This window comes from Cinclus cinclus, chromosome 3, assembly GCF_963662255.1.
Source record: "Cinclus cinclus chromosome 3, bCinCin1.1, whole genome shotgun sequence".
In the NCBI taxonomy this organism is placed as follows: Eukaryota; Metazoa; Chordata; class Aves; order Passeriformes; family Cinclidae; genus Cinclus; species Cinclus cinclus.
In genome coordinates, this window is record NC_085048.1 from 66,751,856 (window position 1) to 66,771,739 (window position 19,884).

At 35.7% G+C, this 19,884-nt stretch overlaps 1 protein-coding gene across 1 annotated transcript in view; it reads right to left on the reverse strand.

Annotated features, from left to right (window-relative positions):
- Positions 1–19,884, reverse strand: part of FMN2 (formin 2) — a 152,097-nt gene that overhangs the window by 23,253 nt on the left and 108,960 nt on the right. The window contains exon 17 of the mRNA XM_062488953.1: positions 8,836–8,887. Coding sequence (XP_062344937.1) covers positions 8,836–8,887 — 52 coding nt within the window. The remainder of the gene's footprint in view (positions 1–8,835; positions 8,888–19,884) is intronic.

Genomic DNA, 19,884 nt, shown 5'->3' on the forward strand with positions numbered 1-19,884 from the left:
TCAAGACTATTATTCAGAATAAAATATGAATTGAGATAATATATTAGAAACCGAACTAACTTTATGTCTTTTTTTACCTCTGACTTTTGTATTCTAACAGGCCAATCCAAGTTATAGAAAAAAAAAGCATTTTTTAGCATGACTCTTCAAATGCATTTCTAAGTCGCATGTGCTTTTTCCATATAATTTCAAAATGACAATTTTATATCAGTTCAAACTTTCTCCCAAAACAGCTTGAGGTAGTTCTCTAGATGCATTAGTGTTAGCTGCAACCCACTGTTACCTGAATACTTTTCATAAGAGTGTATACTCTCCATCTTGAACTTTAATGATTTTAATTCACATTAGCATGGATATCATGCCATGCCTGCCAGCTAAGCTGCTCCAGACATATGGGTAGCTCTGTGCTAAGTTAGACACAGGCAATATGAGCATGTGTAAAACAATACCACGTAATTTTGTCCACTGGAGAGTCAGGCCCAGTAACATATCCAAGAGAAAACGACTTTTCTCTCTTAAAAAGACAAACATGTGAGCTTTAAACATATTAAATAACCCTTGGCTAGTTGAACGTCAAGAAATAATAAGGTGCTGTTAGACACAGAATACAGTGGTAGAATGAATTTCAACAGCAGTGGTCTGACACAAAGGCTGCTGGCCTCAGTGCTGTAAGAAACAGATAAAAATTCATGTGAAAGCCCAACTTGACTTCAGATCTTTCTATTAGCACTCCTCCTGTTCACTCAAGGCCTTCTAAGCAATCACTATTACTTAAAGAGGTTATAATTACATGTGGAAGTAGTGCAGAGCTGTTGTGCACTAAATACTGTGTTAAAAGTTTATGATTTATCAATTTACTGATTACAGCCTCAGCCTTGTAATCTGCCTGCTCCCATGGTGTGGCTTATTTTTATAACTGAAATTAATGAAAAAGCAAGGTCAGGGTTATCTACGAAAATAATAATTATATAATGGAATAATATTTTTTCTTAAATCTAGAGCAGATTATTTAGATATCTAGATGGAAACCACACACATGCCTTACAAAATTTCAAGTAAACATAGGATTAACTCATCTCTAAGAGTGATTAAGCATAGATAAAATTTTATATGTGTGCATTGACAAAAATACACTAAATACAGCAAGTGAAATGAAAATACAGGAGGTTTTTTTGGCATAATTGTAATAATTTCTATTTTGGTGCTCAAGTCAAACTTAAGTTTCAGTTTTTATTCTTTGAAGTTGTATTCTGTATAGAATAAGAATGGTCTAACATACTGGGGTATTATAGAACATGCTAGGATTTTAAAGGTCTTTTGATGCAGTTTCACCTTAACCCTTTGTAGTTGCTCTGGAGAGCATTCTTACCTAATTCAATGTGCAAGAGCTCTCTCCTTAACATGCATCCACTCATAGCATCACAGCCAGCACAACTATGAATAGACTAAATTGATCCTTTGCTGAAAACAGAACTCCTCATGGGGGCTTTCATAGTCTTAGAGTCTATTACAATAAAATCCCATGAAGGGAAATTGAAAGACTTCAAAATCTGTCTTGATGAATTGTCAGGTTACAAAGGTCTTTATTTGCATTTTTCAAATGTTAAGCACTTGAGATTCAAGTCTCAAGTTATCCCAATATATTCTCTCCACAGAAGTGTAAGAATCTTCATGTAGATGAGTACAGAAAATGGGCAGCATTTTTTATATGGACTGTCTAAATGAAAAGGTGGCAGCCACTGGAATTAATATAAATATTGTATTAAATACCATATTAACTCTAGATTTGTGAATCATCAATATTCACACATCCAAGCAAAGCTAGACAAACCATATTCTGTTGGCCTGAGAAAACTAGCTCATGGCTGGAAGAGCTGTTCCCATCCCTTCCAAGGAGGCTTCACCCCGTTTCTGGTCTGGGGTGACCACACCCTGATTGTTTTCTTTAGGGTGAAGCAGGAAACTTTACCTCCTCCACAGACCGATTAAGTCAGAACTATCCTTCATGCAGCAGCTGAGAAAAGAAGAGGCTGAGGTTATCTTTTGAGAAGCCCTCCTTTAAGACATAGTACAGAAGGCATCTGGCCCAGTAAAGATGTTTCTGAACTAGCTTGTCAAAGCAGTCAAGAAACAAGGCAGAGAGGCTGAGAAACAAGCCAAGGAAGAGCAAAGAGATCATGCTTTTTTCCCTAGTCACCTAATCTCCATAAATGAGAAGCACAGCGGAGTTTCAGCAGTAGGCTGAAGCAATCCCTATAAAGTGGATTGGCTTGTGGATGGCAGCCTTCCATCAGCTGGAAACTGTTATGGATGGAATGACCTATATTGTACAGATTATTACTGGATTGTTCCCAGATGAGTTAATACAGCAGTTGTGACCTAATTAGATCCCATCCCTGACGTTCTGCTTCTCTATTTGCATACATATGACAACAGCAACATAATATTGTAATACTTAAAGTAAATCAGAACATCCAGCAAAGAAGAAAGGAACAACTCCCGTGGCAAATCAGCATAACAGAGTAAAAGAGACACGTTATCCACGTTTAAGTCACAGTCCTTGCAAATGCAAACCCTGACTAGAAGGTTTTAGGAAACAATCTAACCAAACAGCTCAGGTAGACAATATGATGAAAGAGAAGTCCTGCTGAACATAATCAGAAGCTGATGCACAAGGGAGAGGCACTGGAGCTAATCACACATACACACACGCACACCAGCATTTTACTTCAGCTGCAACAGCTCAAGAGGAATATCTTGAATTTTTGAGGACTACTCAGTGAAACCACCTGCTGAACATAAACTGGAAGCCAAACAAAATGTGATACGTTGAAATACTTTAATTCATGTATTTTTTTCCCACTAATTTTATTAGCTCCATCGTTCTTCTATTATTTTTTCTCTTTTTTAAATCCTCAGTCTGATGCCATAGCATTAGTTTTGGGTTGATCAGATCCAAATTATTTTAACTATATTGTTATCAGGATGTTAGCTCTACTGTTATCAATGCTATTTAGAAGTGCAATTCTAGTTGCACCTTAAACTAACGTCCTTGATCTTTTACTGTAACATCTAAGAATAAACCCTCGACATGAACTTTAGAATAACTTGCACAAAAATCAGTTTACACTGCAGAACACTAGATCTCTGAATTGTACCCCAGACTGTTAGTTGTATTACCATTTGTTCATGCTAGCATTGAATGCCATTAAATGCAAACTAATTTCAAACCAATAAAATAAAACTATTTTTCAAAGCAAGTAGACCAAAGTCTTTAAAAGAAAAGATAATGCTCTTAACAGGCAAAAATCAATCACCCAAATTGGTAAGGACTTGGGAAATATTTTCAGAAAAGGACAAGGACTTCATCTTCCAGGATAAGACCAATTACCCATATTTTAGAAGAGAATTTCTGACATAACTAAACTGCTGGCTAAGTTTCCATTACTGCATATCTACTGGTCCTGATATTTTGTCAGAGACAGGATACTAAACTAGAATGATCCAAACTGTTTAACAGACTGTAAGCTTCTTCTATACACATTTCCTCTGCTCAGCAAGTATTTACTTTTTGCTGATCCAACTAATGTATACCTACGGTCTGAAATGTATTACCCTTAGCAATTCCAGCCTACATGCTGGGAGCCACACATCGAGAAATAGACATAACAGTGAAGCAACCAACAATAGATGAATGGCCAAAGAGTAGTGAAAGACAGAATCCAATAGCACAGTCTTGCCTTTCAGTTAAAAGTTTTCTCCTGGTGTTTTTTTTTTTTTTTTTAAACTACATACCTCTTCCATTCTAAGCTTTTCACCAGTTTATTTCTATCATTAACTCAATTTTCACTTTAACTGTACAGTTCACTTTTGGAAACAATCCAAAATACTGTGTGGAGGATAGGGAGGTGGGAGGAACATTTAATGTTTTAAAGGATTACCAGACTTAGGTGCTACATTTCGAGGTGTTGCTTTTCAGCAGTGCCATTGTACCATACTGTCTGCTATTTCTCTAAATGTCATCAACTTGTCAGCTCATAAGCAGGTGTAAACCTTTGTTCCTCCCCAAGTTCTCATGTTCAGTGATGTCAATGGAAGTCTGCAAAGAATGTTCTGTCAAGAATATTGGGTTTTTTTCCCAAGCAATTTAAAGGTAAACATTTCTCTTTAAAATTTATGTCATTTTGTTGCTACAGCAAAAGAAAGCAACAACACATATCTAACTGGATTATTAAAAATCCTGAAAACAGAAGAGGTGCCTGGGAGGCTGCACTCAGAAAGCACTTAAAAGCCCAAAAATCACTGGAATGTGCAAGTAATGTAAGAAAGTTACCAAAAAAAAAAAAAAAAAAAAAAAAAAAGACACACACAGACAAAACCCCCAAACAAACAAACAAAACAAAACAAAACAAATATCTGGACATGGAGAGATGAGCATTTCATACCAAGCCACACACATCCCAAATGCCCAGTTCCAGTTGATACTTATGTCAAAAGGCAAAAAGTCCTCTGAATTTTATAAAACAAATATATATTCTCATAATGCACTAAGGAAAAAAATTAAATTCTAGGACTTCTTTAAAATCAGTGATGTACAGAAAGCCAGGACAGCAAGTGGAATTTCTGTCTTTCCAGGTCTTGTTAGGCATCAACAGGAAAAACAGGTGAACAGTTTTAAACCACCAGTGTATGGGACAGTTGACTTAGTGACTTGTCACTTCAAGCAGGGTTATACTACCTGAAATACTAAAAAACCCAAACCAAACCAAAAAAAACCCAAACCAACCAAACAAACAAACAAATATGGAAAAGATCTTTAGTATTCTTTCATATTTCTGGCATACATTGTCTCTTACAGGAATGGAGTATGAGTTAATTATATGAAATATGAGTAACTGAACAACTTTCAGTGCTGCTGAATTGAATTTAGAATCTAATGCTTCATTGTTAGACAGAGATATCAGGAAAAATTGAAGATCGTCTGACTGTGTCTTTATATATATATATTAAACTTTTAATTAATTTTTTTTAGTAGTTCCCAAGGTGTTAATCCAAGAAGAAACAAATGTTTGCAGATAAAAGGGAAGGAAAATATCATCTTAACTATTTCAATGGAAGAGAGATCAGTGTTACAAGTCTGGATTTATTTGCTTTTTAAAAAGATGTGAAGCTTGAAGCCTTCTAAGGGGATGAGAACATAATACTGGGTGAGTTATAGTAAGAAAAGTAATAAAGTTACATGCTATTTCTCTAGAGCTATTCAGCTGCTCAGGTAGCAAGGCAGAGAATTAAGACCTTCAGCTTCACTGAATGCTGTTTTTAGTAACTTCAGTCAGGTTGTTTAGCTATTGGTTCTTCAGAAATGAAGTGCAAGAAGAGGAGTAACTGACTCATTTCTGATTGTAAGTCTGATAAGTGGCATTTCTGCTGTTGCTATTGCCTTTCATTCCGGCACGGCAAACAAGGTACCACTTGTCATAATTTTTGGACAATAATTTTGTTGCAATCTTGGTTCCTACTTGCTGTCTATCTCATTCTGAAATTGTATTAAGAATACCTGCAAACAATAATACTTCAATTATTTCCTTGCTGCTTAAGCAAAATCACAACTGAAAAGATGAAAGATATTTAACACTAAGTAAATGAAAATGCAGAAAACAGAGAGCATATCTATAATACAAGTCTTGGGACATAGGGCATTATTTAAAATTTAAAAATAAAAACAGAAGAAAAAATAAAGGGGCACTGAATTTAGGACTCCTAGCATACAGAAGCATCTCTCTCCCCTCCTCCTCTCTCTTTACTGTTTTACTTCTTTCACCTCCCCCCAAAACGAGTGATTTTTTGCTTTAACTTGACAAGTATTTCACAGTTTCTCAAGCATTTAGCAATGAGGATCTAATTGGAAAGTGCCAGGTTCTTTCTTATTACACTTTATCAATATTGTTAAGGGAATGATGTAATTGTTTGGGGTTTGGTGAAGACATTCCATGTCACTTCAGTGTTAATACCAGGCTGGAGCCTTCCTTGTCTGCCTGCGTAAGCTAGATAAACATAGACCTGTGTGCTTTCTTCTCATCTCAGGATACTTACTCAGAGAGATCTTGGAACATATGCCTATTGTGAGCTAAACATTTCACTTTTCATTTTATCCATGTGCCAGAAATCCATTCCTTGGATAAACACTTTACATACTGACACTCTTAAAGTCACTAAACACGATAAATAAAGAGAGAATACATCATTTCAAAACTGATTAAACATTTTCTCACTTGTGACAAATGAACAGCTATGCACTGTATGGAGTCCCTGGAGCAGACATTCCATTTTCTTTGTCTTCATTTTATGTGTAAGATTAACTTTCCATTTCAGCTCATCTATTGCACAACCGAGCTTTTTAAAAATACACGTTGCTGCATTTTCACCAAATCATTATTCACTTCAGAAACATTTTTTGTTATTGCTACAAGAGCTTTTCTTTTTGACTTTGTATTTTAATGGAGACAAACTAATAAGGAATAATAATAATAACAACAATAACAATAGTTTTTATTGAAAGCTAAAGAAATACTTCCATGCAATGGACCTGAACTTATACATGGGCTGAAGTCACCCACTTCAACAAGGAAAATCCAAGCACATTAATCACATTAACTTTGCTCCATCTAATCCATCACTTTTCCTTGCACTACTTGCTTGTCTTGTCATCCTGTGCACTGCTATCTACCTATGATTAGTCAAATGCAACTAATCTTTTATTTAGCTTCTTAAGCTCATATGATCTTTTTCACCCACCCCTGCCAAAAAGGATCCCGAACATTTTAGTTCCAAGCTAAATTAAAAATCTTACTGAAATAATCACACATAGTACTAAAACTGTATATGAAGTTGTCTTCAGTGTTCTAACAAATGCCACTAATCTGATCAGGAATTTCAGCGGGAAGGTGGAAGGAAGAAAGAAAATATCCTTGCTACATATTTACAGAAAGGAGGAGCAGTGAAGCAGAATTTTATTCTTTGACAGACTGCATTAAAGGAGCTGGGAGAAGAAAGAATTAGGGCAAGTCAGAAGAAGCAGACCTAGCTGAACAAGAATTCATGGAGCAGTTTGCTTTCTTCCCCTATCAGGCTAATAAAACCAATACAAAGTTTTTGATATGATGGTTCCAGTCTAGTCAGGGAAAGAGATTAGAAGGGAAAGTGAATTAGACAACAAAAGATAGTGATAAATCACAAGATTTCTGAACAGGTTAAAGATTTCACTGTCATTAGATTTCTGTCACATTTGGACATGTATTCAAATCCATTTTTGAAAGAACAAGTATTTTCCTTAGAAGAACAATCAGAGATCACAAAAATCTCCTAACAGTGCTGTCTTCTATCAAAGTTTTATAGTGAAGGAAAATTTCAAACATAAGAGTTACATAACTGAGCAGCTCCACAAACCTAAGAAATGTCAGGAATGCCTTTCATATACTTGAGCAAGAGGTATGATACTAAGCCAAAGCAATACCCTACCACTATGTCAGCCTGTTAAAGCATTGTGCTAATAGCACATAGGCTGTGGGTTTGATCCCTCTATAGGCCATTCATTTAGGAATTGGACCTGATGATTCTTGTGGGTCCCTTCCAACTCAGAATATTCTGTGATTCAGTAATGAACTTTAAGGGAACACAGACCTGCTCAAAGCAGCTGTCTGTGATTCTCTTATACTCCCTTACCACACCACCATGATTCTACACCACCGACATGCCACTCAAGGACCTACAATCTCCTTACAAATAAAAAGAAAGCTTCTTGTGCAGCACTCACTCCCCTTGGTTTCTCTTTCAGGTGCTATCTTTAGTACATGGCCCAAGAGAATAGAAAAAAAATGTGTTGATGTAACAGGAAAGACATCAACCGCGCTGCTGCATTACTGCAGGTAGCAAATGTGGCTGTTGAGGCCATAGAATGGAAAGCAATCTGTAGTAAAAACTATAAACTTTTATAGTGATATCTTTCAGAGGAATCCTATTGAGAGACTTCATAATTCTTGGAATAACTAATGGATACATTCATCAGTATGTATTAAGTGATAGCTGTAGCTAGTACAACAAGAAAGTGCTATTTTTAGTGAAAGAAAAACAAACAGACTGTGAGTTTCCCTAAATTTGGGCTATAAATGCTGTGCATCATATTTTGATCTCTTGCTAGGACTGATAAAAATCTGTCCCATTTAAACACTGGTGCTGGGGAACTCTCCAAAAAAAATCAGAACTAACCACATGTTGTGCAATGCAGAGAGGTTCCCAATTTTGAAAACTGTTTCAACAGCACACATCTATAATGAAATTTAATGAGGTATTTTGCTTTTTACCACAAAAGTATTTGAAGATCTATTAGCAATTCTAGAAAGGAAGTCACATTTTATTATAAATTCCATTAGTTTATTAAAAAAATTTTGATTGTTTTTTATAAAATTGACATTTTATAAGCCCAGGAAATTATACCTAATGAATCATACTTGTTTGGGGAATGCTAAATATCTCTCAAATCACCATGATTTTCGTGTAGTATAAACAGTTTTCTCTCAGTCCAAATGGTATAATCAGAATTTATTTTTACATAAGGTTAATGCATTTTCTGAAAGATGGGAGTAATGTACAATATTTCTTTAAAAAAATTCTATCTTTCTTCATTGTCAAATTAAAATTAACAATAACTAAGTATCACTTTTCTTGCTAAGTGCATTTCTATACCTTTCAAAAGCACAGTAATGCTGGCTACCAACACAGCAACTGCTAAAAATCATATTTTTCAGAGAAAGGTCTTACTACATTGTTCTTTCTTACCTTTTATGTGCTTCTGTCAGTGACTTCTCTTCATTTTCTTGGTCTACTTTGGCTGTAAAAATACAATCAAATAATTAGCAACAAGGTAAAAGGTAGAGATGTTTCAGAATATTTTCAATTTTAAATATGTCATGTGTAAAATATACTGAAACCAACTGAGGATATTCTCATGTAGGTCAATTCCAAAAAAAAAACCCCAAAACAACCATCCCCCCCATTCAACAAACAACCACACAAACAAACAACACAAATTTTGATAACTAAAACCACCACCGCAAAAAGAAACAAATCCAAAATTCAAAGCCTTGAAAATGAACAAAACAAACAAACAAAATAAAACAAACACAAAAACCCCCACATTCCAGTAATCTTAAGAGCAATCAAGTAATGAAATTTACTTAAAACCAGATCTTAAATAATGATTCCAAAAAACTCAAATAATATGAGGAGGAAAAGCTGAGTAAAGAGCAGGAAGGATTCAGCCCTATAGCTTTTCTACAAGTTGCTTGGCAATTACAAATGAAAACTCTTCCCTCTCCCTGTACACACATCCATTACTGAAGTACCTTTCAATACTAAGGCTTTATTGAAAACATGACTAGTTTTATATGAAAGACATTATCAATTGGTGGTCACGTGAAGGAAATTACAAATAAGAAACTATCATTCCTACACATTGATGAAAAACTCTATTTGCCACATGTTCTCTCAATTTTTTTTGCACACATTTCACTTAGATCACTGAAAGAACACAAAAAATCTACAGAATGTACACGTTAACTTAGGCATCACCAATGTGCAAAGCAACTGTCAATCTGTTCTGTCCATGTGCTTATGTGAAATTTATATTTATGCAGTCATTCAGGTAATACAACTTAAATCTCATTTAAAGTCTGCATGGTTAAGCAGAAATTTCTTTTAATTTTGTACTTGATTCCCTTTTCAAGGGAAGTCTGCTAGACTCTGGCCTATTAACTTGCAAGGAGAATTTTGGGATTCTCAAGAGTCAGAAAGTTTTGAAGCATGAAAAGGCTCTGAACTGTCCTGGTAACAAGTGTCAGTGGTATCAAATTCATATAGAAATCTAAAAAAGAAAATTATCAGCTATTTTCATTCCACTTTCCCTACATAGCTCTACAATATTAATTCATTAAAGTTTTTTCTGTATTATAGATACACTGCCATTGAAAATGGAAACCCTGATTTTAAATTTATTGGGGAAAAAAGCAAAGCCATGGCACAATTAGGATACAAAGATAATCACTCACTTTTTTCAGTTAAATTGTTTCAATCAACAGCAATTTACAAATATACACTCAAATAGGGATGTGAAATCTGTAGAAAACATATACAAATGGAATTTCCTTATACTTCCCCAATCACAACTATGATTAGAGCTTTGTCTAGTGCTGCAAATGCCTTTTGTTAGTAGCAATGAAGTCTTCTGAGCAGTAGCACTGCTGACTAGTGCCCAGATATTTCCAGTGGAAAACACTGGTTTTTGTTATCATTACTTGAAGACTTGGGCTCCACCATTGTTATCCTGAAAGTGAAAAAAAAGCCCTAGCAAACCACAGAAACCTTGAGGGAGAAATGGGTAAATGTTCTCAAGGAAATTGAAGAGCATGTGAATCCTGCCTGATTACAGGTTTCAATACCGACTTGAAACTTGGCCCAGATTTTTCAGAAGGTTTGTGAGGGCTCACAACCCTTTTGAGTGAAGTCGAGCCCAGTGCTGAGTGAATTTGGGCTGACTTTGAGTTTTTCTTGAAAGCCTTGGATCATTTTGGATAAGAAACCAGGTGAAATGTGGCAGCTTTTACAGAATTGCATTAATACTTCTGTTTTTCTTCATACTTCAATCCTGAAAATTAAGGTATGACCAGTAAAAACATATAGTTCAAAAGAGAAGAAGCTGCACACAAACTCTGGCGGAAATGAGATCAAATATCTCATTCTGCATTAACACAATCACTAAGTATCTGTGGATACAACTCTTAAGAGTAATAATTCTACTACTGAAAAATGCAATTTGGACATCTTTCACTTAAACAATGCTTAGACATAGAGGCTGCCATATTCCATCCTGTAACAGTCTTGTATATGTATGCAGCATTCTTAGGATACAAATCTTTTTATCATTTCCAAGACTGATGGGATAGAATGTCATTAGAGTTGCCTTGTTTTAGGTCCTTTCTTCTTCAAGTGTTCTGTACATGTTTACAAACAATTATTTACCCACCAGTAATGGAGCAAATATTCCACAATTTATTTTTTGAAAGAGTGTAAGCATAACGTATTATCCTAAGCTTATCAAAGCATATCAGAATATCCCCATTCTGGCACAAGTTTCCTTTCAACTAAAAAAGAAAGTTATTGTGGTCCAGAGAAGAAGAAAAGCAAAATAAAGCAAAACAAAACCAAATTATTTCTGGCATCTACACATTTAATAAATTCATAGATAATTGGTATTACACAATGAAAAGAAATTCTAGAAACCCTGAATGACAGAGATGCATATAATAGCACCTTTTTTTTTTTAATAGTAAGTATGTATAAGGCAGCTACTATACCCACAGAGAGAGATTTCATCCTGCATCCAAATCAACTCTTGGTACTAAACAGAATTTTGCAAGAAAAAGAACTTGCTCTGAAGAACAATTTCCTCGTAGTTTGTACCAAATGGGATGATACTTTTAAACCTTCCTCATTTTATCAAAAAGATATTATGCAGGTGAAAATCTATTTTGCAACCCTTTTGCATTATCATTTTTCTAGATAGAAAAAGTTAAAGATATTATGAAAACAATTCTGCTTCCACAAGACGACAGGTGGCACCAGTGAAAGAGAAAATATGGTATATGCTCTCAGATCTGTCCCTGTCCAAAGAAAATAATCAGATGACTGCTTTTGCACTAGACACAGTAAACATCCAAGAGCTGTGAAAAATAGCTAGTTGAAGACATGCAGTAAAATTTAATCACTAGGGGAAGAAAACCTCCTGTTATCAAAACAACAATTTTTTTATCACCTTGATACAATGGAACAACTATTAGATGTTGAAGCAGCTGAAGATTGTTATAATTTGTGGAATGGGGATATTATATCCTGATATTAGTGGTTATATGTACTTTGCTCTGTACTAATCACCCCATTGGTAAACTACTTCCAATTAAGTTTTCCCCTGAGTAGGGGAAGGAAAAAATTTAGTTCTGAGGGATCCAGTTGAAGTGTCCCAGAATGCATTATACTTCATCATTTCACTCAATATTATGCATCTTTATTATCACTTCTTCCTGCAAAGCAGTTCATCACAGGTGTAAAAAGAGTGCCTGAAAGGAACTGATTTGGCTTCTTCATTCTTGGCATATATCCATTAAATGCCAAATGCCAGCTAAAAGGTACCCACCTTAGAAGAACATTCAGGGGAGAAAAGTTTACTTCCTGTTACAAAGAGAACACCTATAACTGATGAAAATTAAAAAAAAAAAAAAAAACCAAAAAACAAACAAACAAACAAAAATACCTATACCCAGTCCACAACAATCATGATGCAGTGATCATCAATGGCCAACACATCAAAAAATAGATAAATCCTGGGATACCATGGCACCTGACCATATCTGAGCACTGTCTTCTGCCTCTACAAATAACCTCTATCTTCTGGAAGCAAGATTATTTCAAAAATACTATTTGATTTTATTAGAAAAACATTAAAAGAAATCTTGTAGTCATGTAATATCCATATCTGCTTTCATATATATTTGTAATCCATCAGCTAATATAGCAGTGACTGCTTGCAGGTTTTCTGGCAGATGTAGGAATTTCTGCTTTTGAGTGAGTTTTCCTCCTAAATATTCTACATTTTATTGGCTCATCATCTTTTCTAACACCCCCAGCTAAGAACTTGATTTTTGATGCTTATTTGCTAAAGTATATCCAAATAAACGGTTCCAAATCTATTAAAGACTACATCATACCAGAAAATACTAACACCTCTATTTTGTGTAATATACTGGTAATCAAAAGTAATGGATTTATATGTTGGCCTTCACACACACTTTATATTGTAGGCCTTTACACGCAACTTTCATAATTCTGAAAGCATATATATTCAGAAAAACTTACTTTAAATAATACAGTTGAAAAATAACCTTAGGTCATATTGAAAAACATGTCCATCTCAATACTCACAGCATTTTAGTGTCAATGTGACCTCTAACAGAGGTCACTTTGACACCAAAAACTACTTTATCAATGGTTTACAACATGTACTGATTTAGTTATATTTTCCCTTTTTAGTTTGAAAGCATCTTTAATGCCTTCTTGTTGGATGACATTCCACTGTTTGCCTGCTTTTTCCATTAAGATACCTTCAGATTATTTAAAGTTGGTCTCCTTTTAGAGCAAGGTCTATACTTCCTAAACACTTTATATATTTGGTCAAAATTCAAGTACATTCCTTCCTCCCTACGTCATTGCTTACCAAGTGTGAGGACTGTACTATATCCAAGGCTCTTATATAAATTCTTTTAACTACAGGACATATGTATCTCTTCAAAAATTACTCACATCAGATGTCCTAATTTCTATTCTATCACCTCTTTTTAAAAAATTTGCTTAAACTTACTCATTGGTGTTTTTTAATTGGGGCATAAAACTTGATTTCATGCAGTTCAAAATGAGCTTTCAAAGAAGATCTCACAAACAAAATCTAATTAACTGAACTCTCAAATCTTGGGTTCTTATCAGCATATAACCACATTCCAGAATGATACACTTCATTGTTTTGCGTGTTTGCCTTTCCAATTCTTTTTGATTATTGCAAATATTGTATATAAGCTTCTACAAAGGCACATATATGAATAATCACACTAAAGTGACCTATGCATTTATGAAAATCTCATGTATCTCACAAAATTGAATGTGAGAAATAGACACAGGAATTTTAGAAAATTCTGGTCTTCAGAAGAAGTAAAATTCATTTTTCTATAAATATTGTTTTGTTTTCAAGAAGCCTAGAAGATGAAATTAAATTAAATGGGGTTCAAAGGCAAGGATATAAACCACTGATTGACCACAAATTGTCCCCTCTGACCTCAGTGGATCATTTTGGACGTTATGCTAAGTTCTCTGCAGAAATCACGCCACAATGAATGAAGAGTACTGCCAAGTATCCTTTTCTTTTCAGTCCAAAAACCTTTCTCTGCTAGCCTCCTTCAAATTTAACCACTATACCTTGTACACTAAATCTGACTTTTAAAAAAGCTAATAACATGAATGCAGTTATTTTGTATATGTACAGACTGCTTTCTGTGTGGACAGACATTGCAAAAAACATCTACTGTCTCTGTTATTAGTTGTTGCAATTTCTTTTTTGAAAGTGGGATATTTCACTCCATCATCTCTTCCACAGGATTAAAAAAAAAAAAAATCTAAAAAAAAATATTTGACTTAGAACTAACTGGAAACTCAAGATGTACAATAACTGTTTCAGAGCAGGATTACTGTGCTCCAGTGTTATACACATATTAAAAAGCAGGACAATTCATCAAAATCCTTTTTACCGGGAAAAAAAAATAAAAAGAGAACAATTACTAATATTTTTACAAATCCTTGTTGGAGATTTACCAGGATCTTTAGAAAGGACATATTTTCTTCCACACTGGTGATGAGTGAATAGTAGCTGGGGCTTTGGAAATACACCAAACATCTCCACTGTCAGAGGCACAAATTCAAAAAAAGTCCCCACAAAACTAAACTAAGAACAAAACAGAGGGAATTTGAACATTTTTCTTGAACAGTGTATGGAACCTGTCATTTGTCACTTTAAGGCCTGAGGACCTGAGGTACCTGACAGAGGCTGTGAGGATACCTTCTGTAGGTATCTCAAGCATGTGACTAGGGTAGAAAGAAAATGGATATAGAGAAAATACTGGATGAACTACCAGCACAAGCAAGAGCACGCAGCTGCTCTGGTATTATTAGGATCTAAGGTCCAACTCTGCAAGAGCTCTGTCAGTGCTTCTGAGAAAATTCCCATAATCTTCTTGGTAGTACATATATCTTCAAACACCCTCAGGAAACACCAAAATAACACTTGAAGAATGGTGGTTTTTTTTTTTTTTTTTTTTTTTTGCCAGTTAGCATACTATTCAAGACTGTGTTTTGAAAAACCTTGAAACACCAAAGCAGAATAGCAAATATATCAGAATCAATAGAAAGCACTTGAGAAAAGTTTCTTTCTTCCCTTCCCCTTCTATCCCTACTCCTTTTTAGACTCCTGAATTTGTTTTGCCTCAATTTTTAGATTTTTGTTGGTGTTTGTTCTCTTTGCATGTTTTATTTAGTGTGGTTGGGGCATGAGAGGCACTAGGAAGAACTAAGCCATTTTAGATGGACACTATCAAAAAGAAAGTGGGTTTTGGGGAAGATGGTAACGTCAGACTATCATTAATTTTTAAATTATACCAGGGGCTTGTGCTTAGTGGCTTTGTGAAAAAAAAAAATGGCAGAAAACTCAAGCTGAGAATTGAATATGAAGTATGGAAAAGACTTGGTGAGAAAAATGGACTCAAAGTTAGCAACTAATAAGAATTGTCAGTGTTCTCTATGTATAAATGTACTAGATAAGCATAGTCACACAACAAGCTGACCTGTTGGTGGTGCCTATTCAGAAAGTATTCCAATCAGACCTTGTAAGTCTACTCAAACTGCATTCGAACACCCTGACAGAGCTTTTGTTCCATCAGAATTTTTTGTTGTTGCTTTGTGGTATGATCTTGACCCAGTGATTACTGTTTGTAGTCACCGTCTGGCCCCAGTCCCTGCTGCAATTTAAGCTATTTCTGCTGAACCAGTTTCAAAGGGCTATGAGTAAGGAGATGCACGAAACTGCCATCCCTTCTGATCTCTCTTAAGGGAATACCACATCTTCTCAGGTAATTGAATACAGGAATGCATCTGAGTAATCTCAGATGGAAGGCAACAAGAACCCTTTCATCTGCTTGTCTATGTCCTGAATCTTTTTGCTTTTTCCCTTCTCTTTTTATTTAAAGTGTTAACTAGTATTTGTTTATAATTAGCTATGAATGTGCTTTCCAGTAACTTTCAAGTGGAGACAGTTGTTTCTTTCTCTTTTTGTTCAACAGTTACAAAGCCTTTTCAATGACTCATTAGAGCCGAGTTGCTATAGTTTTGAGAATTTCTATTTACACTGAAAAAAGATCCAAGTACATTTGGATGGCTTTTTATCAGGTAAATTCATGCTAAGAAAGCTTTACAAAAGAATAAAGCAGGATTTCTTCTGGGAATCCTATCAAGAGTTACTTCCTTCTACACTTTTTATGAAAAAAAATTCCTAAAAGGCTGTAAACATGAAGAATACCTGTTTCCCCTCTCCCATTTTCTGAGATCTTTATGCATACAGGTAAGAGAACATTTAAACAGAACATGCAAATTGAAACATTCAGACTCCAATTTCTTGAAGATGACTTGGGATAGAACATCCAATATGCTGTACATTTTCCTAAAGGTGTTGTTCCTTTTTTTTTAGAGCCTATGATCATTTAAATACATTAATATATAGATTTATTCCAGCCAATTATACTTCCTTATGATATTACACCCTCCCACAACAGGAATGCAAATTATGTGCTAGCTCCACAGATTGTGAGCAAGATTTATAGAAGCCCAGCTTAAAATCTCATTGAATATGCAAGGACAGAAACTGAACTTCTTTGAAAGTAAAAAACAAACAAACAAAAAAAAAACAACAAACCAACAAAAAACAACAAAAATAAACTTAGTACTATATAAAAGGAGATTTTCTTTTGACTCAGTATTCCTCAGCAAAGGTCCACACTAGCAAAGCTGAAGACAACAAAGGCAAGGACTGAGAGAATGAAGGAGTAAAGGACTGGGTTTGAGACTAGGTAAGGAACCTGAAGGTACACAAATTCATGGGACCTGATGAGATTCATCCATGTCAGAGGAAATGGCTAAGCCATATTATCTATCTATCTAGCCATCATATTTGAGAAATTGTGGCTGTCCATTGAAGTTTCCAGTAACTGGAAAAGTGGAAGCACAAACCCCATTTTAAAAAGAGAAATAAGGAAGATCTGGGGAACTACAGACCAGTCAGTCTCGAGTCAGTGTCAGGCAAGATCATGGAGAAGATTATCCTGAAAACTGTGCTAAGGCAAATGGAAAATAAGGAAATTCATATTGACAGCCAGTATAGTTTCATTAAAGTGCAAAGACTGCCCAACAAATTTCATGGCTTTCTATGATGGGGTTCCAGTGTTGGCAGGTAAGGAAAGAGTACTGATGTCATCTGCCTGGAATCATACAAAGCATTTGACACTGTCCCACATGACATCCTTGTCTCTAAACTGAAGAGACAGAGGCTTGACAGATGGAACACTGGCTGGATGAAAAACTGGCGGATATTCACATTCAGAGACTTGTGGTTAACAGCTTAATGTCCAAGTAGAATGCAGTGACAAGTGGAATTACTCAGAGATTGGATTTGTGACCAGCCCTTTTTAATAGCTTTTTCAGCAACATGGACAGTGGGATTGAGGACACACTCGGAAAGTTTGCTGATGGCACCATGCTGTGTGATGCAGTCAACACCATAAGAGCTTTGTGGTGCTGGGAAGAGATGCCATCCAGAGGACAGGCTTGAGAGGTGGGCCTGTATCAACCTCATGTAGCTCAACAAGGCCAAGTGCAAGGTCCTGCACCTCAGTCAGATCAATCCTAAGTACAAACACAGGTTAGGCAGAGAACAGTTTGAGAACAGACAAGAGGAGTAAGACTTGTGTGTTGGTTGATGAGAAGCTCACCATGACTGGGCAATGCATGCTCACAGCCCCAAAAGCCAACCACGTCGTGGGCTGCATCAAAAGCAATGTGGCCAGCAGGTCAAGGAAGGTGATTCTCTCCCTCTACTCTGCTTTTGGGACACCCCACTTGGGGTACTATGTCCAGCTCTGGGGCCCCCAACCTAAGCAGCAACTTTTTTGAGTAAGTACACAGAAGGTGATAAAAAGGATGGAACATCTCGCCTGTGAAGACAAAAGAAAAGGTTTGAGGCCACCTTCCAGCAGCCTTCCAGCACCTAAAAGGGGCTTACAAGAGAGCTGGTGAGGAACTTTTTACAGGGACATTTGGTGATAGGACAAGGGGAAATGGCTTCAAACTGAAAGAAGATACATTTACATTAGCTACTATAATATTAAATTATAAATTCTTCACTGTGAGGGTGGTGAGACATTGGAACGGGTTGCCCATAGAGTTTATGGGTGTCCCATCCCTGGAAGTGTTCAGGGTCGGGTTGGAGGGGGCTCTGATCAACCTGACCTAGTGGAAGGTGTGCCTATGCATGGTAGGGTGTTGGAACTAGATGATCTTTAAGGTCCCCTCCAACTCAAACCATTCTGTTATTTGTCTGCCTTTGAAGGATGACATCTCTTGTCACCTGAATTGAGGGAGAGAAAAGCGGGATCCAAATCCAACATTCTAAAAAACTCCAAAATGTAGCAACAACCAGAAAACCTCCAGCAAATCACGCCATCATACTTAGTTATGTAATTTTAGCAGCTGCTCACTGTAATGTTGTCATGTCACATTCACAGAAGTAAAATGCATTGTATTTTGTGTACAGCTTTGAGCTCGATGTTCCCTGCTACTGATCTTAAATCCTACAACTGCTTAAAGGTCTCAGTCAGGTCAGGACTAGGCAGGAAACAGATGCAAGTTAGACAGCATACCTATGACTTTCAGTAAAGATCCAGAAAGAGAACTCTGAGTCTGGACTTCACAGTGCTGAAGAAGGTGTGCCATTGTAATTAGGGCTCATGAAGGACCTAAGTGCTCTTAAGCTTTAATGTCGTCTTAATTTTCATTCTCCATCCCAAGAACTATGTAATAAAAACAATTTTATTTGACTACATTTTTACTGGAGATCAGATTTAAAATGTGAATTTTCTGTCCTTCCCAACTATCCACAAGGTTTTTAGTAACTTCTTTTCAGAAGGCTTTTTTTTAGTCTTTTCAGTTGAATGACTTCATGCTGTTGTGATACTCATTTTGTCATCACATGAGAACAATGTACATCTTTTTTAACTCTACCATACCTGTGCTGTCTGAAACCACTGGGATGCCTACAAAAATGATTAGATTAGATCCTGTGCCAAGGCACAAAACAGCTGACAGCCCCAGTCTAAGAGTTTGGTCTATCATGGACTTTGAAGCAAGGTAAGGCCAATTCAGTGAAGCCTGTCTAGCATTGCAAATGCAACACAAGCTGAATTATTATGTAAAAATGCACACCAGCGGAGGAGCTGACATCTGAAGTAGGGACAAGTTTATATCATGCTGATGTTAAACTATTTATCAGCATTAAGATGTCAGTGGGAGATTTAAAAAATACTTTCAGGACTCAAAGAACAAGTTTTAAAAGCTCCTCCAACAATTCAGCAAAAAGAATACTAACAGAAAAATGTAAACATTCATAAAATTAAACTGCATAATTCCTCCGTATTTTGTTCTAGTGAGTTTATGCTGTTTGCCCTTCATATTCCTCCAACATTTTTCTCAAAGGAAAAAAAAAGTATTTTTTAGATCTTAGTAATGAGTATATTTTGGTAATCATAATAATATTTAAAGTGAGCGTCTCCACATAAATTACTAATATCCAACCTCTTAATGTTCCTTGCAATTTTTTAAAGAAAAACAAAACCACATTTATTCATATATCTTCCTAATCATGTTTTGGTCATATTTTCCTCAAATTATTTTTAGAAAAATTATGAACTACTGCTATGTTCTCCCTTATATTTATCAAATAATAAAAACAATATTTAAAGAAAACAGAATCTGCAAAATCAATCACTCTGGGTTAGAAAAGGCCAGAATTAAGATTACCCTAGCAGCACTCATTTTGTAATCATCTACAGTATTTCTGGAGCCAGGAACTTAACCCAGACATCCAAGATTCAGTCTGATGCTTTAGTCTTTTCATTCACAATCCATCATTTG